The 15,914-nt window shown below is 35.8% G+C and overlaps 1 protein-coding gene across 4 annotated transcripts in view; it reads right to left on the bottom strand.

Moving 5' to 3' along the window:
- CCDC102B (coiled-coil domain containing 102B) overlaps window positions 1-15,914 on the bottom strand; it is a 281,568-nt gene that overhangs the window by 233,468 nt on the left and 32,186 nt on the right. For 2 of the 4 annotated variants that reach the window (XR_011441604.1, XM_070275826.1), the window contains exons 2-3: window positions 5,566-6,187; window positions 3,988-4,130 (exon numbers count right to left, since the gene is read on the bottom strand). Coding sequence is in view for 2 of the 4 variants with exons in the window: in XM_070275826.1 (XP_070131927.1) it covers window positions 3,988-4,130; window positions 5,566-6,187 (765 nt within the window). In the remaining 2 variants the exon portion in view is untranslated. Of the gene's footprint in view, window positions 1-3,987; window positions 4,209-5,565; window positions 6,188-15,914 lie in introns of all 4 variants that reach the window. The other 2 variants (XR_011441603.1, XM_023647965.2) reach the window with 1 other exon arrangement.

Genomic DNA, 15,914 nt, shown 5'->3' with positions numbered 1-15,914 from the left:
AAAAAGTCTAGGCTACCTCTGAATAGTTGTCCCCAGATCAACGTCTGCACCCTCCCTGCGGGGAGACTGAGCTAGAGACTTACCCGCGTTTGTAGTCTGTGGAGAGAAACAGACTCTGTCTCATTAGGTAGCGGATTGTCCAAACACAAAATAGATACTGGCGAGTCAAAAAACAGCCAAAATACACAAAACGAATTTGGAACAAATTAAAGACTTAAACATAAGACTAGAAACTGTAAAATTCCTAAAGAAAACAAAGTGGTAAAGTTCCCAGACACTGGTCTTGGTCATGATTTTTTGGATTCAACACAAAAAGCACAGACAAGAAAACAAAAATAAAGGAACAGCACTACAACAAATGAAAATCCTTCTGCACATCAAAGGAAATTTGTGTAACGGGAGAAAATATTTGCAAAGCACACTCCAATAAGGGGTCAGTATCCAAAATATATAAGGAACTCATACAACTCAATAGCAAAACAACAAATAACCCAATTAAAGAAGGGGCAAAGACCTAAAGAGACGTTTTTTCCAAAGAAGACATACAAATGGCCAAAAAGGACATGAAAATGTGCTCAACATCACTAGCTATCAAGAAAATGCAAATCAAAATCACAATGAGGTATCACCTCACATCTGGTAGCACGGCTGTCATCAAAAAGACAACAGGTAAGTGTTGGCGAGGACGTAGAGGAAAGGGAACCCGCGCACTCTGTTGGTGGGAATGTACATTGGTGCAGCCAGTGTGGAAAAAGGCACAGAGCCTCCTCAAAAAATTAAAAATAGAGCTACCATATGATCCAGCAATCCCACTTCTGAGTGTATATCCGAAGGAATGAAGTCAGTACCTAAAAGAAATATCTGCACTCCCATGTTCATTGCAGAATTGTTCACAATAGCCAAGATGTGAAACGACCTAAGCGTCCGTCAACAGGTGACTAAGTAAAGAAAATGTGGGAAATATATATATATATATATATATATATATACAGTAGAAAAAATGTTCAGCCATAAAAATAAGAAAATCCTGCCATTTGTGACGACATGGATGAACCGGGAGGACATTATGCTAAGTGAACAATAAGGTAGAAAAAGAAAGACAAATACTGTATGATCTTAGTTATATGTGGAATCTTAAAAATTTGAACCTATAGAACTAGAGAGTGGAGTGGTGGTTGGCAGGGGCAGGGGAGTGGGGAAAATGAGATGTTGGTCAAAGGGTACAAAGTTTCAGTTATAAAATGAGTAGGTTCTGGGGATCTAACATACAGCATAGTAACTATAGTTAATGCTGTGCTGTATGCTTGAAATCTGATAAGAGGGTAGATCATAAGCGTTCTCATTGCACACACAAAAATAATAACTATGTGAGGTGATAGATATGTTAATTAGTTTAATTGTGATAATAATTTCACAATATATACGTATATCAAAACGTCACATTGTACACCTTAAATATATACAAATTTTATTTGTTAATTATACCTCAATAAAGCTGGGGAAATAATAAATAAATAAATACTAAAAATTACTTTTAAGAAATGGCAAATGTTTACTGCGTATCCCATTAGTTACAATGAATAAAAACTAAAATAGGTCTGAATTTCTAATTTTTAACAATACTATATTAAATAATATTAACCAGATTTGCAAGCTTGCATGCCAATATGTTCATTGTGTTAACTGAGAAATATATATATACATTATATATATTATATATATACATGATATATACAATATATGGATTTCTACTAATGCTAATCTTTGAAGAATTTTTCTGTACCTCCTTACCAAGATTTTAAATCTCATTTTATTAAGAAAAAATTCAACATTTTATGAAGCAAAACAAAATAATTGAAGCATACTACTTCTCTTTAAGTCACACAAAGGAAATATTTTCTACAGGATACAGCTGCCATCTGTACTTTAATTTGAGAAATAATTCTAAATGTTAAAACAGTTCACTAAAATGTTTTACCTCATCCTTTCTCTTACTTAAGACTTGATATGGCCAAAGTTCTTCCTAAATGTTAGGTGCACCTAGCTTTATAACAGGACCAGGTTTCCCACCCTCACCTCAAATTTTCAGCCTGGGAAGTCTTTATCTGAGAGATCAGAAATACACAAATTCTCAGTCCTTGAGCAGCTTCCAGATACTGGGTAATATCACATAAAACTGAACAGTACCCCAAGTATGAATCATATAAGAATGTGTAGTGTATTCCAAGAAGAGGTTCTAGTCAGTGACAATGGTGGAAATGATTCCCTAAGTTCTCTCGGCTGATTCCCATGCTCTAGTCAAGAGAATTTTCCCACTAGCTGGGAACATGGGAAAAATTACATTCATATCTTCTCTACTCTAGCCACCCACTTGTTGAGATTCCGGGAGAAAGAATTTAAAAGATTAGACAGATTTATAGCAACAGTATATCCTATATCCTTGGGAAATATCCTCTAGTGAAAGAAAAAAGGTTTTGCAATCGTCTCATGTGGATTGCATGCTAATGTTGATTCATGGACACATGACACCCAGGGGATGGTTTCTTAAAGAGGAGAGTGAGAAGAGAAAGTGGAGTCAAAGGCCTATTCTCTCTGATTCTCTGGCCTGTCTGTGGCTTATATATTGAAGTTGCTGAGAATTGAAGAATTTACTTACTATTGGGATTATTAATTTATTCCAAAGAAGCATAATATATATGTATGTGTATATGTATGTGAGTAACAGTGTAAGGATGCACATGCATATCCTTAAAACTGGCACCTTAGAGGCTCACATCTAGGAAACAGTTTCATATGGCTCCTATCACATTACGTCAGTGAAGCAACGCTGTGCGTGGGTTTGAGAGAAGTCTATAACTACTAAAAAGTTAAATACTTCAAGAAATAAAACACAGAGGTTAGAACTTGACTGAGACCCATAGTTGCAGATAAAATTAATTGTTAATATGGATACAGGCCTAAAAATTAATTCAAATTTATTCCCTTTTCTACTAATGCTGATTGCCTCTATTAGGAATTTATATTCGATAGCAGAATAATAAATATTTATTCTATACACAGATGCTTGTATTATCACAATCTATTCATATGGTGAGATATAGACAAAAAATCTGAAAAAGATGATTAGTGGTATGAATAAATTTCAGAGGAACTAATGAGAAACTTCTAGCAGACAGAAAAAGAATGGCAGACAAAGCTTATAGCATTTAAGAAAGGTTTGTGTGCATACTTATCACCATTTCAGTCCATTTAAACCAGGGAAATTGAAACTTTACATAATATATAATAATAAAAATATAATTATATTCATACTTATATTTTATATATATTTATATACGTGTTACTCTTGGTTTTTTTATTCTGCCCATTAAGAGGCTTTAGATGGCCTCTTCGACCCTGGATCTAAGGCACAAGTTACAAAGAATATGTTCTGCATCATGTTCCTTGCCTGGGTTGGCCACCCCAACTGGCACCTGACTGGACTTTAGAAACACCCCATCCATGGGAACAAAAAAGACAGAAGCACCCCATCCATGGGAACAAGAAGAAATAACTCAAAGTATCTAAATGTCTAAAACCCTGAGTCAGAACCTAGAGAAACCTTAGGGTAAAAGGGAGTCACAGGCATAGAACCATTGGGAGTCTCACTGAGAAAAGGACTCTTTGCCTCAGACTTGGACAGTCAGCATCCAGCCCGCTGTACAAACTATTGGGACTTCCCCGGCTGATTGTGGTGTGGATGTCGTAAGTACCGATTTGTTGTTCCTCTTTATCCCTGCCCCTCGTTCTGTTTCCCTTTATCAATAAACTCTGATTTCTTAAACAACCAAGTAGCCTTGGTGGTACCTGTCATTCCTTGCCCTTTGTGGCTGCGGACAACACTAATCATGGGAAAATACATTATCATATGGCCAGTATACTAGAGGTAATCATTTTAAGAAGTTTGAAAATCAGACTTGGTTAAAGGAGACAATGTTTAGCACTCACTCTCTTTCTTTCCATAAGATTTTTTGGAACTCATCCAAATGCACCTGCAGAGCTGACATTTCAGGCACTTCATTCTCCAAAGGCAGATTTATTGCTTGCAGTGTTAATCTAGGTTTCATGGCACAGTTTTCAGAACCACCATTCTTGAATAAATCAGAACAATCTAGATTGAGTTTCATTTCCTCATTTAATCTTAATGAGTCAATAATCAAACTTTCTTCCTGAAAGGAAAAAATATAAAACAATTCTTATTGTTCAACTTTTAAATTTAGTATAGAAAAATCATGAAGAAAGCATATTTTTGGAAGGAAATAAATGCTATGATCCAGAATCAAATCCACATTTTTATTTCTTTCTCATTCTCTCATGGTGTTATATGACCAAACTTTAACCCGTATTCTTCCAGCTTTTTTTTTCTTTCTATATTCTATCTTATTATAATAAAATACATTTCTCTTCGCTCTTTTAAAATTTTCATTTACAGTGGAACCTAGGTTCTATCTACCATAAATCCACACATCATGGAAAGGCTTAAAATTTTAGATGGAATTATAGAAAGGCAAGATATTAACTGATTTTGCTTTGACAGATGGAATTAAACAGAAAGGAGTGACAATATAAACTGATGCCATTTAAAGAGACAACATGAATTCCTAGTTTCGCAAAATACGTTTCATGGGTTGTTAACAGCATTTACAAGATTTAACAACGAAAAATGGGCAGGAAGGAGGCTCTTCATGGGTAAATTAGTATACGAACTGTTGGATTAAATGTTTTAAAAAAGTTTACTTTGTGCAGAATTCTCAGAAACTTCAAGATCCCAAGTATACCAAGAAATTCCAAGAGCGGGAATGTGAAGCGTTCTTTAAAGGTATTTGCCTGTGGTACCCATTTTACAGGAATTATTGTGAGGCCAGAGTCCTCAACCTTGACAAATGTTTATACTACTGTATGGATGATTTATTATTATTGGCATAATTAGGGTAAATAGCAAGAAATCTCTCCAAATATTTTCTTTTCACATAAAAAAGTGCTTAGTTAATTTTTGCTAAACATCTTAGTAAGATCAGCAATGTGGGCTGAATTGTGTCCCCTCAACAAAACTCATTTATTGAAGTCCTCGTCCCCCTCCAGCACCTAAGAAGGTGACTATATTTGGGGATATGGTCTTTAAACGGATAATTAAGTTAAAACAAGGTGATTAGGCTGGGCTTAATGATGGTATCCTTATAAGAAGAGAATCTTGCACACAGATACATACAGAGAAAAGACTATGTGAAGACATGGGGAGAAGATAGCCATCGATGAGCTAAGGAGAGAGGCCTCAGAAGAAACCAACTCTACAGACACCTTGATCTCAGACTTCCAGCCTCTAGAACTAGAAATGCAAGTTTCTAGAAATGAAAATATACATTTCTGTTCCTGAAGCCACCCAGTCTGTGGTACTTAATTATGGCGGTCTGAGCACACAAATATGGTTACCCTTGGGTTTGTCATTTTTCCCTTCCTCCCCATCACCATGTAAGGTGTTCAAATATGCACGTAATCTCTAGATTCCACTGTGGGTTTTTTCCTTACCTTACTATTTGTGTTCTCTTTTCTAGGAAATTCTCTTCTTAACAAACACTCTTTGATAGATTCACACATTTCTGAACCAATTTGAAATTGGTCTCTTTGTGCATAGGACACTTCTATGAAACTAGGACACTTCAGGTCTCGGGTAACACTAGCTTCTGATGCCTCCTTTTGATGTGGCAGACTCTGTTTCTTCTTCAGTGTACTCAATTCTTTCATTGTCATCTCTAATTTTATTCTGAGTTGTCTTCCCTCCTCCCTGGCACTGTTCCTTTCGGCTCGAACTTTACTCCACTTTTCTCTCCAGTTGGCGGTGCAATCTGACCACCACCGCATGGTCTTCTCCATCTGAGCAGCTCTGGCCTTGACTTCTTCAAGTTCCCGCAGGCGAAGTTCCTCACAGATGTCCCATTCACTGGCGTTGCAGGAGTGAGCATGGAAGTTGTGAGCGGCATGAGATTGCAGCCCATAAAGTGGTAAACAGGAATTCCAGGGGTCCCTGTGGGATGAGGCGGGTGCCACCATGTCACAAGGTGGTTTCACTGAGGATTGCTGCATCTGGAAGATTTGTGTTTCCTCAATTAGCTCATGAATGGAATCTAAATTCATATTTATCTTTTCAGGCCTAAGAAAAGACAGAAAGCACAATTAACATTTGAATTTCTTTGCAATTATAAGAGCAAGACCTACATTTGAAAAAGAAAGTTGATGAAAACATGGGGCCAGCCTGGTGGCATAGTGATGAAGTTCATGCACTCTGCTTTGGCAGCGCAGGGTTCACAGGTTTCGATCCTGGGCGAAGGCCTACACACTGCTTATCAAGCCATGCTGTGGCAGTGCCCCACACATAAAACAGAGGAAGATTGGCACAGGTGTTAGCTCAGGGCCAATCTTGCTCATCAAAAAGGAAAGAAAGCTGATGAAAACAACACATCTTTTCAATATTGCATATTTTCCTTTCTAATGTAACTAAAAATACAGAGGATTGTATGTGTATGTAATTATCTTCAAAAAATTAGAAATTGCTTATATTAAAATTTGCCAAACAAATACAAATAAAAATATAAAGATGCAATTGGGGATAGCATACAACATGAATAATTCTTTTTAATAAACTCAATTATTTTCAGGTAATATTTATTGTAACACATATTGTCCATTAGCTACTCATTGGTCCCTTTTCTCCTGCTAACTAAAGCACAGTTGTCCAGGTGGGATGCAGAATCTATTAATCTCTGGGAGGATAAGCCCCCATCCCAATCCCAGGGGCTAACTCATGCTTGCTCTAAATCTTCCAGGATGACCTCCATTTCATTGATCATTCACTAGTCTCCAGGCAGCACATGACCTGCTTCTGGCTGATGAGATGTGAGGGGAAGTCTGCTCAGGAAGTTTCCTGTCTAGAAAAACATGAAAACATCAGAATGAGAAACCCTTTCTGCTCTGCTTTCTTCCTGCCTGAAAAAAGGCAGCGGCAAGTGTAACGGTCATCCTGTAACATTTAAAATGGTGGAACAGAAAGACGAAAAGAGTTTGATTTAAGGACTGAGCTGCTGCACCAAACCTGGAATGTCTACCTCTGGCTTCCCTGTTTTGTGAGAATGATTACCTATATTTACTTAAGCTATGATTATTGAGTGTTCTCTTACTTGCAGTCAGAATGACATCCAACTGCTACATGAATTAATTTCCTACTATGGTTAATAGTATGATAGGTTCTAAAAATAAAATGTTATGAATCAGACATGGTCTTTGTCCTTAAAGATTTTATAGTCCAGTGGATGAAACAAGCACATATAACTTAAAAATACATAATTCATACTATAAAAGTATATTTATGTAATCAATCTTTTTGTAGCACATATTACATGCCAAATCAGTGTTAGCGTCCTATGGTATGTATGAGATACTCTAAGGAGCTAAAGAGGTGAACAACTGGGCCGACCTGGTGGCCCAGCGGTTAAGTGTGCAAGCTCCGCTTCGCTGGCCCAGGGTTCGCTGGTTCGGATCCCAGGTGCTGACATGGCAACGCTTGGCAAGCCATGCTGTGGTAGGCATCCCACATATAAAGTAGAGGAAGATGGGCATGGATGTTAGCTCAGGGCCAGTCTTCTTCAGCAAAAAGAGGAGGATTGGCAGCGGTTAGCTCAGGGCTAATCTTCCTCAAAAAAAAAAGAGGTGAACAGCTGTCTCTTAGAAATGATGAGGCTTCACAGTGTAAGCAACACTGAACACAGTCTTAGCAATTTCAAAGCTTTATAAAGGAATTAAAAATAGCTTTCCATATAAACAGCAGAGACAAATTAATTGGTAAATGCAAACCTTTCTTATCAGTATGTACACACATGACTTTATTCATTATAGCAACATAGCTATATTGAGGATATAGCAAGTGGAAACTTGTCTTTAAAATAAATGCTTAAAACATGCAGGTTAATCTATAAATTAATAAATTTCTGTGGTTGTATAAGATTAATTATTTTTATTATCAAATAAGATTTTCTGGTGTAAATAATCTTAGATAGCATTTTATATACATGACATTAATTCCTCTCATTTTTTTCATTTGCATTTATATAGTTACAGATCATAAACTGCTTCCTTATAAACCACCCATTTAATCAACTGAAGGGATTTCATTATACCAATAACTTACAAAATAAGTCTCCAGTCACTGAAAAAAAATGACTACATAATATTAAATGTACAGTACTTTCAGTTGTAGAAAAAAAACACATTTTAATAAGTGCTCTGTAGAGGTGCCAAACCAATTCACTCCTTATTATACTACTTATTATAATAATATAGATTCATGGCTGTAATTATTTTTGTTAGCATTGGTGTATGTCCAATCATATTTGAATTAATGCTGATTTGGAGTAATTGTTCCCTTCATTTTTGGTAATTCAGAGGGCAATGATAATATAACTGACCAAATTTCTCGGACCATTAGTAAACCAAGACCAATATTTAAAAAGAACAAAAGGAACTCATAATTTATACCAAATATTTTATATGTATGTTCATATATATATATATTCATTTTCACTATTTAGTGATATTTTCTTTGGTTGGAATTCCAAATTGAAGGCAGAAAATTTATTTCAGTATATTAAACAAATTTATTCTTGCCGTTTTTCAAAATAAATCAGTATCATAAAATTGTAATGTCTTTAAAAACTTCTCATTAACTTTTATTTCACTAGTGTTATGAAGACTCTATAATCGGATTCTGGTACATTGAGATCTTGCCTACAATTAATTACATATTTTTTCACATCTGACTAAAGAAAATTGGGTTGGGTTTAATCATTCAGTCCTTGAATAGCATTTCCTGTTCTAAAGTATTTCTCAAGCAAGTGTAAATGGGGATATTTACTCCTCATGTGTATTTATTAAAGTGTTCATTTTCTCCATACATATGTGGGTACTCTTCATGCTTTATTTCAGATGACTGTGAAAGTATTTGTCAGTGGTTATAGCACAAAGGTTTTCATGTATGTGAAAATATTTTAATGCTGTCAACTCTGGTTTCTTATATTGATTTTCACATTGTTCTTACCACAAAAAACGGGATCCACAACAAAATTCTTAAAAGTGATGCAGATGTTTATTACCTTGATTAAGGTGATGGTTTCACAGGTGCACGCATATGTCCAAATTCATCAAATTAAATATGGGCAGTATTTCATATCAATTACACCTCAGTAAAGCTGTTAAAGCAAGTTCATGCAATCAGGCTACCATGATGATGGCAAGCATTTTTGAATATAGCACTTAACAAAATAAAATTTGATGGGTCTACAATGTATAGATAATATTACTAAACATATTATTTCTTGCTAAAAAGGAGCTTAATGTGTAAGACATTGGGCTCCAGACTCTCTTGGTTCAAGTTCTGACTCTGCCACTTTCTAGACAGATGATCTTGGACAAATTACATAGATTGCCTTTGACTCATATCCTTAGTTGTAAAAGGAGGCAGAAATATCATGCATGTCGCTGAGTCCTTGTGACCATTAAATAAGAAAAAGCCTGCTCATTGGCTGGCCCAGGTTCCCTCCTAGGCAAGGTGACAGTTTTCCTCAGTGCGATACAAGTCACTAATATGTCACCTTGGACTATTTTACTATTTATTTTCAGTTTCTTTTCTGTCTTTTGAAAGAAAAATGGTATACTTAAAAAACAGGGATAGCAACATATAAATGAGGTTTACAAAAAATCTCTAAATTTCATGTAAGAAAGGTATAAAATCAATTTCCACATCATTTTAATATTATTCAGGGATATATTCAGTAGTATTATCAACTCCATGCTAGAGATGAAGAAACTAGGGCTTAGGGTTATAATGTAACTAGCTCAAGTCACGCACTTAGAAGGAGTCAACCCAGTTTGGGAATTAAGGAAATTTGAATACAGAGCCACTGCTTCCTCATTTCAAAAATCTACAGCTTCAAAATATCTATTTTCACCATAGTAAGATCATCTTTTACATTATTTCAGAAATATATTTAGCAGACTTCCATTTTGGATATTTTTTACGCTCAAATGTCTCTCATTAAATCATACCACAATTAGTCAACCGATCCTGACATTGAGCTCTGAGTGAATTCAATCTCCTCCTCATAGCTTAAAGGAACTGTATATAAGGTCTGGGGCTTGTCCACCCCTCCTCTCTGTCATCCTGCTTCCACGATCCATGCTTTGGACCCTGGTGTGCCCATTCCTTGTACAAACCTTGCCTCGATGGTCTCCTGTGTGCAATCTGATTGCTATGCAGGAGCACTCCCCTCTCTCCACACGCCTGCCTCTCCCTGGTTTCCTTTCCTTCAGGTAGCAGCTAGGGGGACCTATGTTTGACTCGTCTACATCCTTAGAGGCCCTACATCTGAGTGGAAAACCTACCTTTGGCCTCCTGTGTGATAGTGAACAAAAGAGACACGGCTTCTACCATCCTAGACAATTGCTTATAACCAAAAACAATAAATCAAACTAACGATCACAGATTTTAACTGTCTTTGAAAGATATAGTGTATTGTGATTCAACACATACCTATATACTTAGAGAAGTCTCTATGAAGTGACATCATGTGTATTATCTGAAGAATGAGGTGAACCAGAAATAAAAGCATTTTTGGCAGAAGTTAAACTATCAGGGCAGACTAAAATAGGGTCCAAAGGGATTTTTGTTTTATTGTTTATACTTATTGCTTTCCATTAATATATAGGAAATGAATTCTGAACGAAACCCTGCTTGGATTTTTTTTTCCCTAAGAAGCACATGACCTCTAACGCACACACATAATGTTAATAAAAGACATCAGCAAGGGGAAAATAGATTCACACAGATTCAGAACATAGTGCTAAGGAACAGTTGTTACTATAGATATGACACCATACATGCTGATAAAAAGAGAAAAAGAAGGATCAGTTTTCAATATTCAGGAAAGTACAATGTCATATTGTATTTTAAAATGTGGCTTGCCAAACACACACAAATGGTTACTATAAAACGTATGCACTTTGTGTGGGTCTAAAGTAGAAAAAATAATGTATTTTTAGGACTGCTTTGCAAGAGAGCACTAAATATTCAATGTGAAAACTGCAGTTATGACAGGGAGGTAAGTGAAACAATGACAGTGAATGGCCACATGACGTCACTTCGATAGAGTTCAAGTTTTGCCCATGGTTAAATATTGTATTTAAAAACTACACACCTGTCGCAAGTTATACGGACAGTTAGTCTGTGTTTGTTGATGTGAATGTGAGATTTGGAATCATACAGAAGCAGGAAACACTTGCACAAAGAAGGCAACGGGAATAATATAAAATACATTTGTAAAGGTTTCCAGTTATTTAAAACTTGGATACTTTATGTTCCAAAAGCATTGTAGTATAAGATAAGCATAAATGTAAACATTTTAAAACATATATACTTATGTTTGCCCAAGTCATCATTAAATTATAAATCACATTATCTGATGAGATGGAAATTACCTTTGAAGAATTGGCTTGGAATTCATATGATAAGCCTGCTTGTTTTGGCCGACTCTTCGTTGCTTCCTCTTTAACTTAACTCTTACCATTACCTCGTATCGCTGAAGCCATGTATCACTGTTTCAAATCCAATGTTATGTCATCTCTTCTAGGTTTTCAGTAAAAAAAGTTACTTAAAAAAATAATGTTTCTTAGATAATGCTCAATGATAGAACATTAACTCCATTTCTTTTAAAATAAACTGTTTCAGAATAACCTCTCTACCTCGTAGCTTGATGTTATCGCTACCATTCCCAGACAATAGCAATGCTTTCTATGCTTTAAGAAGCAAAAAATAAAACAAAATAAATACTACATTAAAATTAAAACCTTATAGGTCAGAGGTAGAAAGTGATGTCCTACTTCTTTGGAATATGAATAAAGAAAGAAAGATGCATCAAAATCCACAAGCCATTTTCTGAAGTGCCAATGCATCCTTTGTAAGGAGCCCTGGAAAAACAAAATTTCTGTTTTCTGGCAGGCTGCTCATCTTGAAGTTTTTATAGTGCTTTGTCTGCCAAGTACAAATTTAGGTTCACATGATTTAGAATTTTTTGGAGGATATAACATAATTTAATTACTCATGTAATACTTGGGGTGTCAATCAGGTTCAAGAAAGTTCTGTTTTAAAATATTGCTGAAATGTCTCACCAGTGAACAAATATTAAGACATAAAGATATTTTATCTAAGATTTGAATTTACAGCTTAAGTATACTTCTCCTAACGATATATGTAAAATCTGTGCCAATTATTACCCATTGTACGGAAGTCTGACATTTGAATTCCACAGCATTTCTTAATATATATGTTTATTTCAAAGATCTAGTCAACAAAACCTCAAACTATACCAATTTTGTCATGCAATCTAATCCAACTTAACAGCGCCAAACAAATAAACTAAAATAGTCATTGAGACCTTAAGCCAAAAATGAAATTAGTTTTAACTATGGTGGAAATATAGAGTGCTGTCAAATCTTATTTTCAAATAATAATAATCTTGCTACTATTTCCAGGTGGCTAACAGTCAGAGTGCACAATTTATTGGAAAGAACACCACAAAAACCTGGTCATGTCAAAGATCCTGCCACTTTCCAAAGCTGGACAGGTGACCCTGAATCTGGAATTTACGCCACTACGTAAATATCACATTGTATAATTTCATAGAGATTAAGTAACATAGACAATGTAACTGTGCCCATAAATGTTAGTTAAAAAGAAATTAACATAAAATCCAGACAATCACATAAGCAACAACTCAAAATTAAAATTATTGTTACTTAATAATGTGAAGGTAAATTACCCTATGAAGTAATTCCTATCACAGTTCCATGACAGACCAGGTGGTGCTAAGAGGGAGGGGTTATGCTTTCCATATTTTATGTTTATTTGTTATTTAAAAGCTATTTATTTGTTAAAAGTATAGATTTTCTTTAATATTGAATTCATCAACATTTTCCAATACTTATGTCCGTTTCAGGGTTTTAGTAAACAAAACTACAAAGTATTCCAATTTTCCTATGCATTTCCTGAGCAAAATTCCTAAGCCAATTACCCCATTCACACTTGCTCTTTAAGAATGTATGAGGCTAAATCAGAAATTCTTCACATATCAGGTTACATTTTATAGTGAAAAAGAGAAAACCCTTTCATGTCAGTACGATTCAGTAATATTTTCTCACACCCATTTGATGGACTGTGCACAGCTGCCAAGCTGTGTTAGCTGACTAGAAAGTTTTCTCAGGCTTAATAATGAAGTTTGAAGAATACCGCCCAAAAGATGATCATATTTACTTTTGAAAAGCGTTATAAAAGTTTTGAATAAAAAAATTATTGTTAAATTCTGTTTCAATTTCCCAACACTACATTCTTTACATTAATAATCCAAATTCGCTAAAATGTATCCTACATCAAAAAGCTAAGAGAAAAAATTGGAATCAGAAGCAGAAGTGTTATAATGTACTTAGGCCTTTGTGAGCTATACCTACATATAATATTTCCAAATACTTTACTTCATTTCACCCTACTTCTTACTAAAGCAAAGTAATATTCATATAAAGACATAGATGATATTGTTTGCTAGCTTTATTTCCTATGTATGATCTGGAATTTAACTTCAGTACAAAGAGCTATGACCATATTGGTGGCAGAGAATAAAAATCACCCTTTTGAATTATAAATCAGATCAAACAAAAAGTCTTTAAAAAGCCCCGCTCACCAAAATCCCAAGATTACTGGTTCACCAGATGCTACAGAGAACATCTAGGAAAGATGGACAAGACAGGTTTTTTTCTGGACAAGAGAAAGACCAGATTTAAGGAACCCACATCCATCAGAGTCCAAGAGGCACCTTGGCAGCCCTTGAATTTGCAGCTCCCCTCTGCCAAGGGCAACTGAGGGCCTAGTACCCAAAATATTTGCCACAGTAATCTTCAGAAATTTCAAAAATACCCTTCAAGAAGTACTGTAAGATTGTCATCCTTGTCTTGATGGTCAAATAAAGCAATATTTTGAATGTAGAAGTTAGTATTTAATTTATTTATTCAGTGCAATCATTAGACAGTGCCATGATAAACACACGTAACTTGAGCTTAAGGGCAATAGACAATTCTGCAAATAACTAACTAACATAGTAAAGGTGATGTATTTGTTTTCTATTGCTGTTGAAGCAAATTACCACAAACTCAACAGCTGAAAGTAACACAAATTTATTATCTTACGCTTCCGAAGTTCAGAGCCCAAAATAAATCTCCTTCGGCTAAAATTGAAGAGTAGGCAGGGCTGGTTTCTCCTAGAGGCTCTGAGGGGATAATACCCTGTTCTAGCATTTGTCAGCTTCCAAAGGCTACCTGTATTCCTTGGCTCGTGGCCTCTTCATCACATCACTCCAACGGTTTGCTCCCATCATCACATCTCCCCCTGCTCACACTGATCTTCCTCTCTTCTCCTAAAAGGACCCTTGTGATTATATTGGGCCCACCTGGATAATCTCCCCATCTCAAAATGCTTAACTTAATCACACTTGCAAAATCTCTTTTGCCAAATAAGATAACATATTGCAGGTTCCAAAGATTAGGATGTGGGCATCTCTGGGTGGGTTGGGGTGGTGAGGGGCATTATTCAGCCTACAACAGGTGACATGGTGAAAAGAGATTGGACTTTGAAACCACATAGGCACCAGTTCAAATTCTTGCTTTGTCATTTACCATCTTGTGACCTCAGCAACTTCATTAACCTGTGTGAAAAAGTTTCTTCATCTATAAAATGAAGACATTAATAGTTCTGTCACATGGTTGTTTCAAGAGTGTCACATGGATCTGCCCTCTCTGCTGGATCAGTCCCTTCAGCATACCAACTGACTGCATCATTGCCACCTTCTCCACCAAACAGTGCCCCAGCTCCCAGAACAAAAGAGACAACTTATCCAATGTGCTATTTTCAATGCTTTTGTTTCCTCACATTCCATTCTCTTATCAACCCATTTCAAGTGGAAGTCTGTATACTCCTTTCCACAGAAATCCCACTTGTCAAGATCACAAGTCACCTCAATATTGCCAAAGATACTCATTTTCATCCTTGCCTGACTTGACCTCAGCAATATTCAAAACACTTGAAAGTTCCTTGCTCCTTAAACACATTTGTCTTTTGTTTCCTTCTCACCACACTCTTCTGATTATTCCTCTGCCTCATTCTTCTTGGTGTCTATTTCCCTCTGCTGCTCCTGTGTAAATATTGGAGGGCCCAAAGCTTGACAACACTAAATAGAATGTTTTTGCCATTGACTGCCAAATCCATATCCCCAGCCCTTTAGTCTCTCCTTGGCTCTTGACTCACATAGAGCAGTATGTTTCTATATCTCCTCTTGGATGTCTAATAGGAATCTCCACCTCAACCTTAACATTGACCAAATTGAACTCCTATCCTCAGCCCTCTGAAAATGTAGTTTTTTTTTCCCATTGTTAACATCACAGTAAACGGCACCACCACCCATCCAACAGATCAAGTCAAAAACCTAGTTTCTCTCTGACTCACTTTAGTCAGCACATTTTATTATCTCATTACTTCAAATTACTTCCTAGATCCATGTACTTCTTTTCACCATCATTTTCTCTTTCCTGTGGAAACAACTACCACCTGTCTCAACATTACTACTGCTGAAATGCCTGCTAATACTTCTGTCTAGTTAGTATGCAGCAGCCAATCTTTTTAAATTTTTAAATAAAATGACATAACTCTCTAATTAAAACTAACTTATCAATGCTTGCCTATTAATTAGAACAAAATGAAAACATTTAACCACAATCTCAGTTTCACATGA

This window comes from Equus caballus, chromosome 8 (assembly GCF_041296265.1).
Source record: "Equus caballus isolate H_3958 breed thoroughbred chromosome 8, TB-T2T, whole genome shotgun sequence".
Classification (NCBI taxonomy): Eukaryota; Metazoa; Chordata; class Mammalia; order Perissodactyla; family Equidae; genus Equus; species Equus caballus.
The sequence above is the reverse complement of the archived record's forward strand: the minus strand, read 5'-3'. Positions and strand labels throughout refer to the sequence as shown.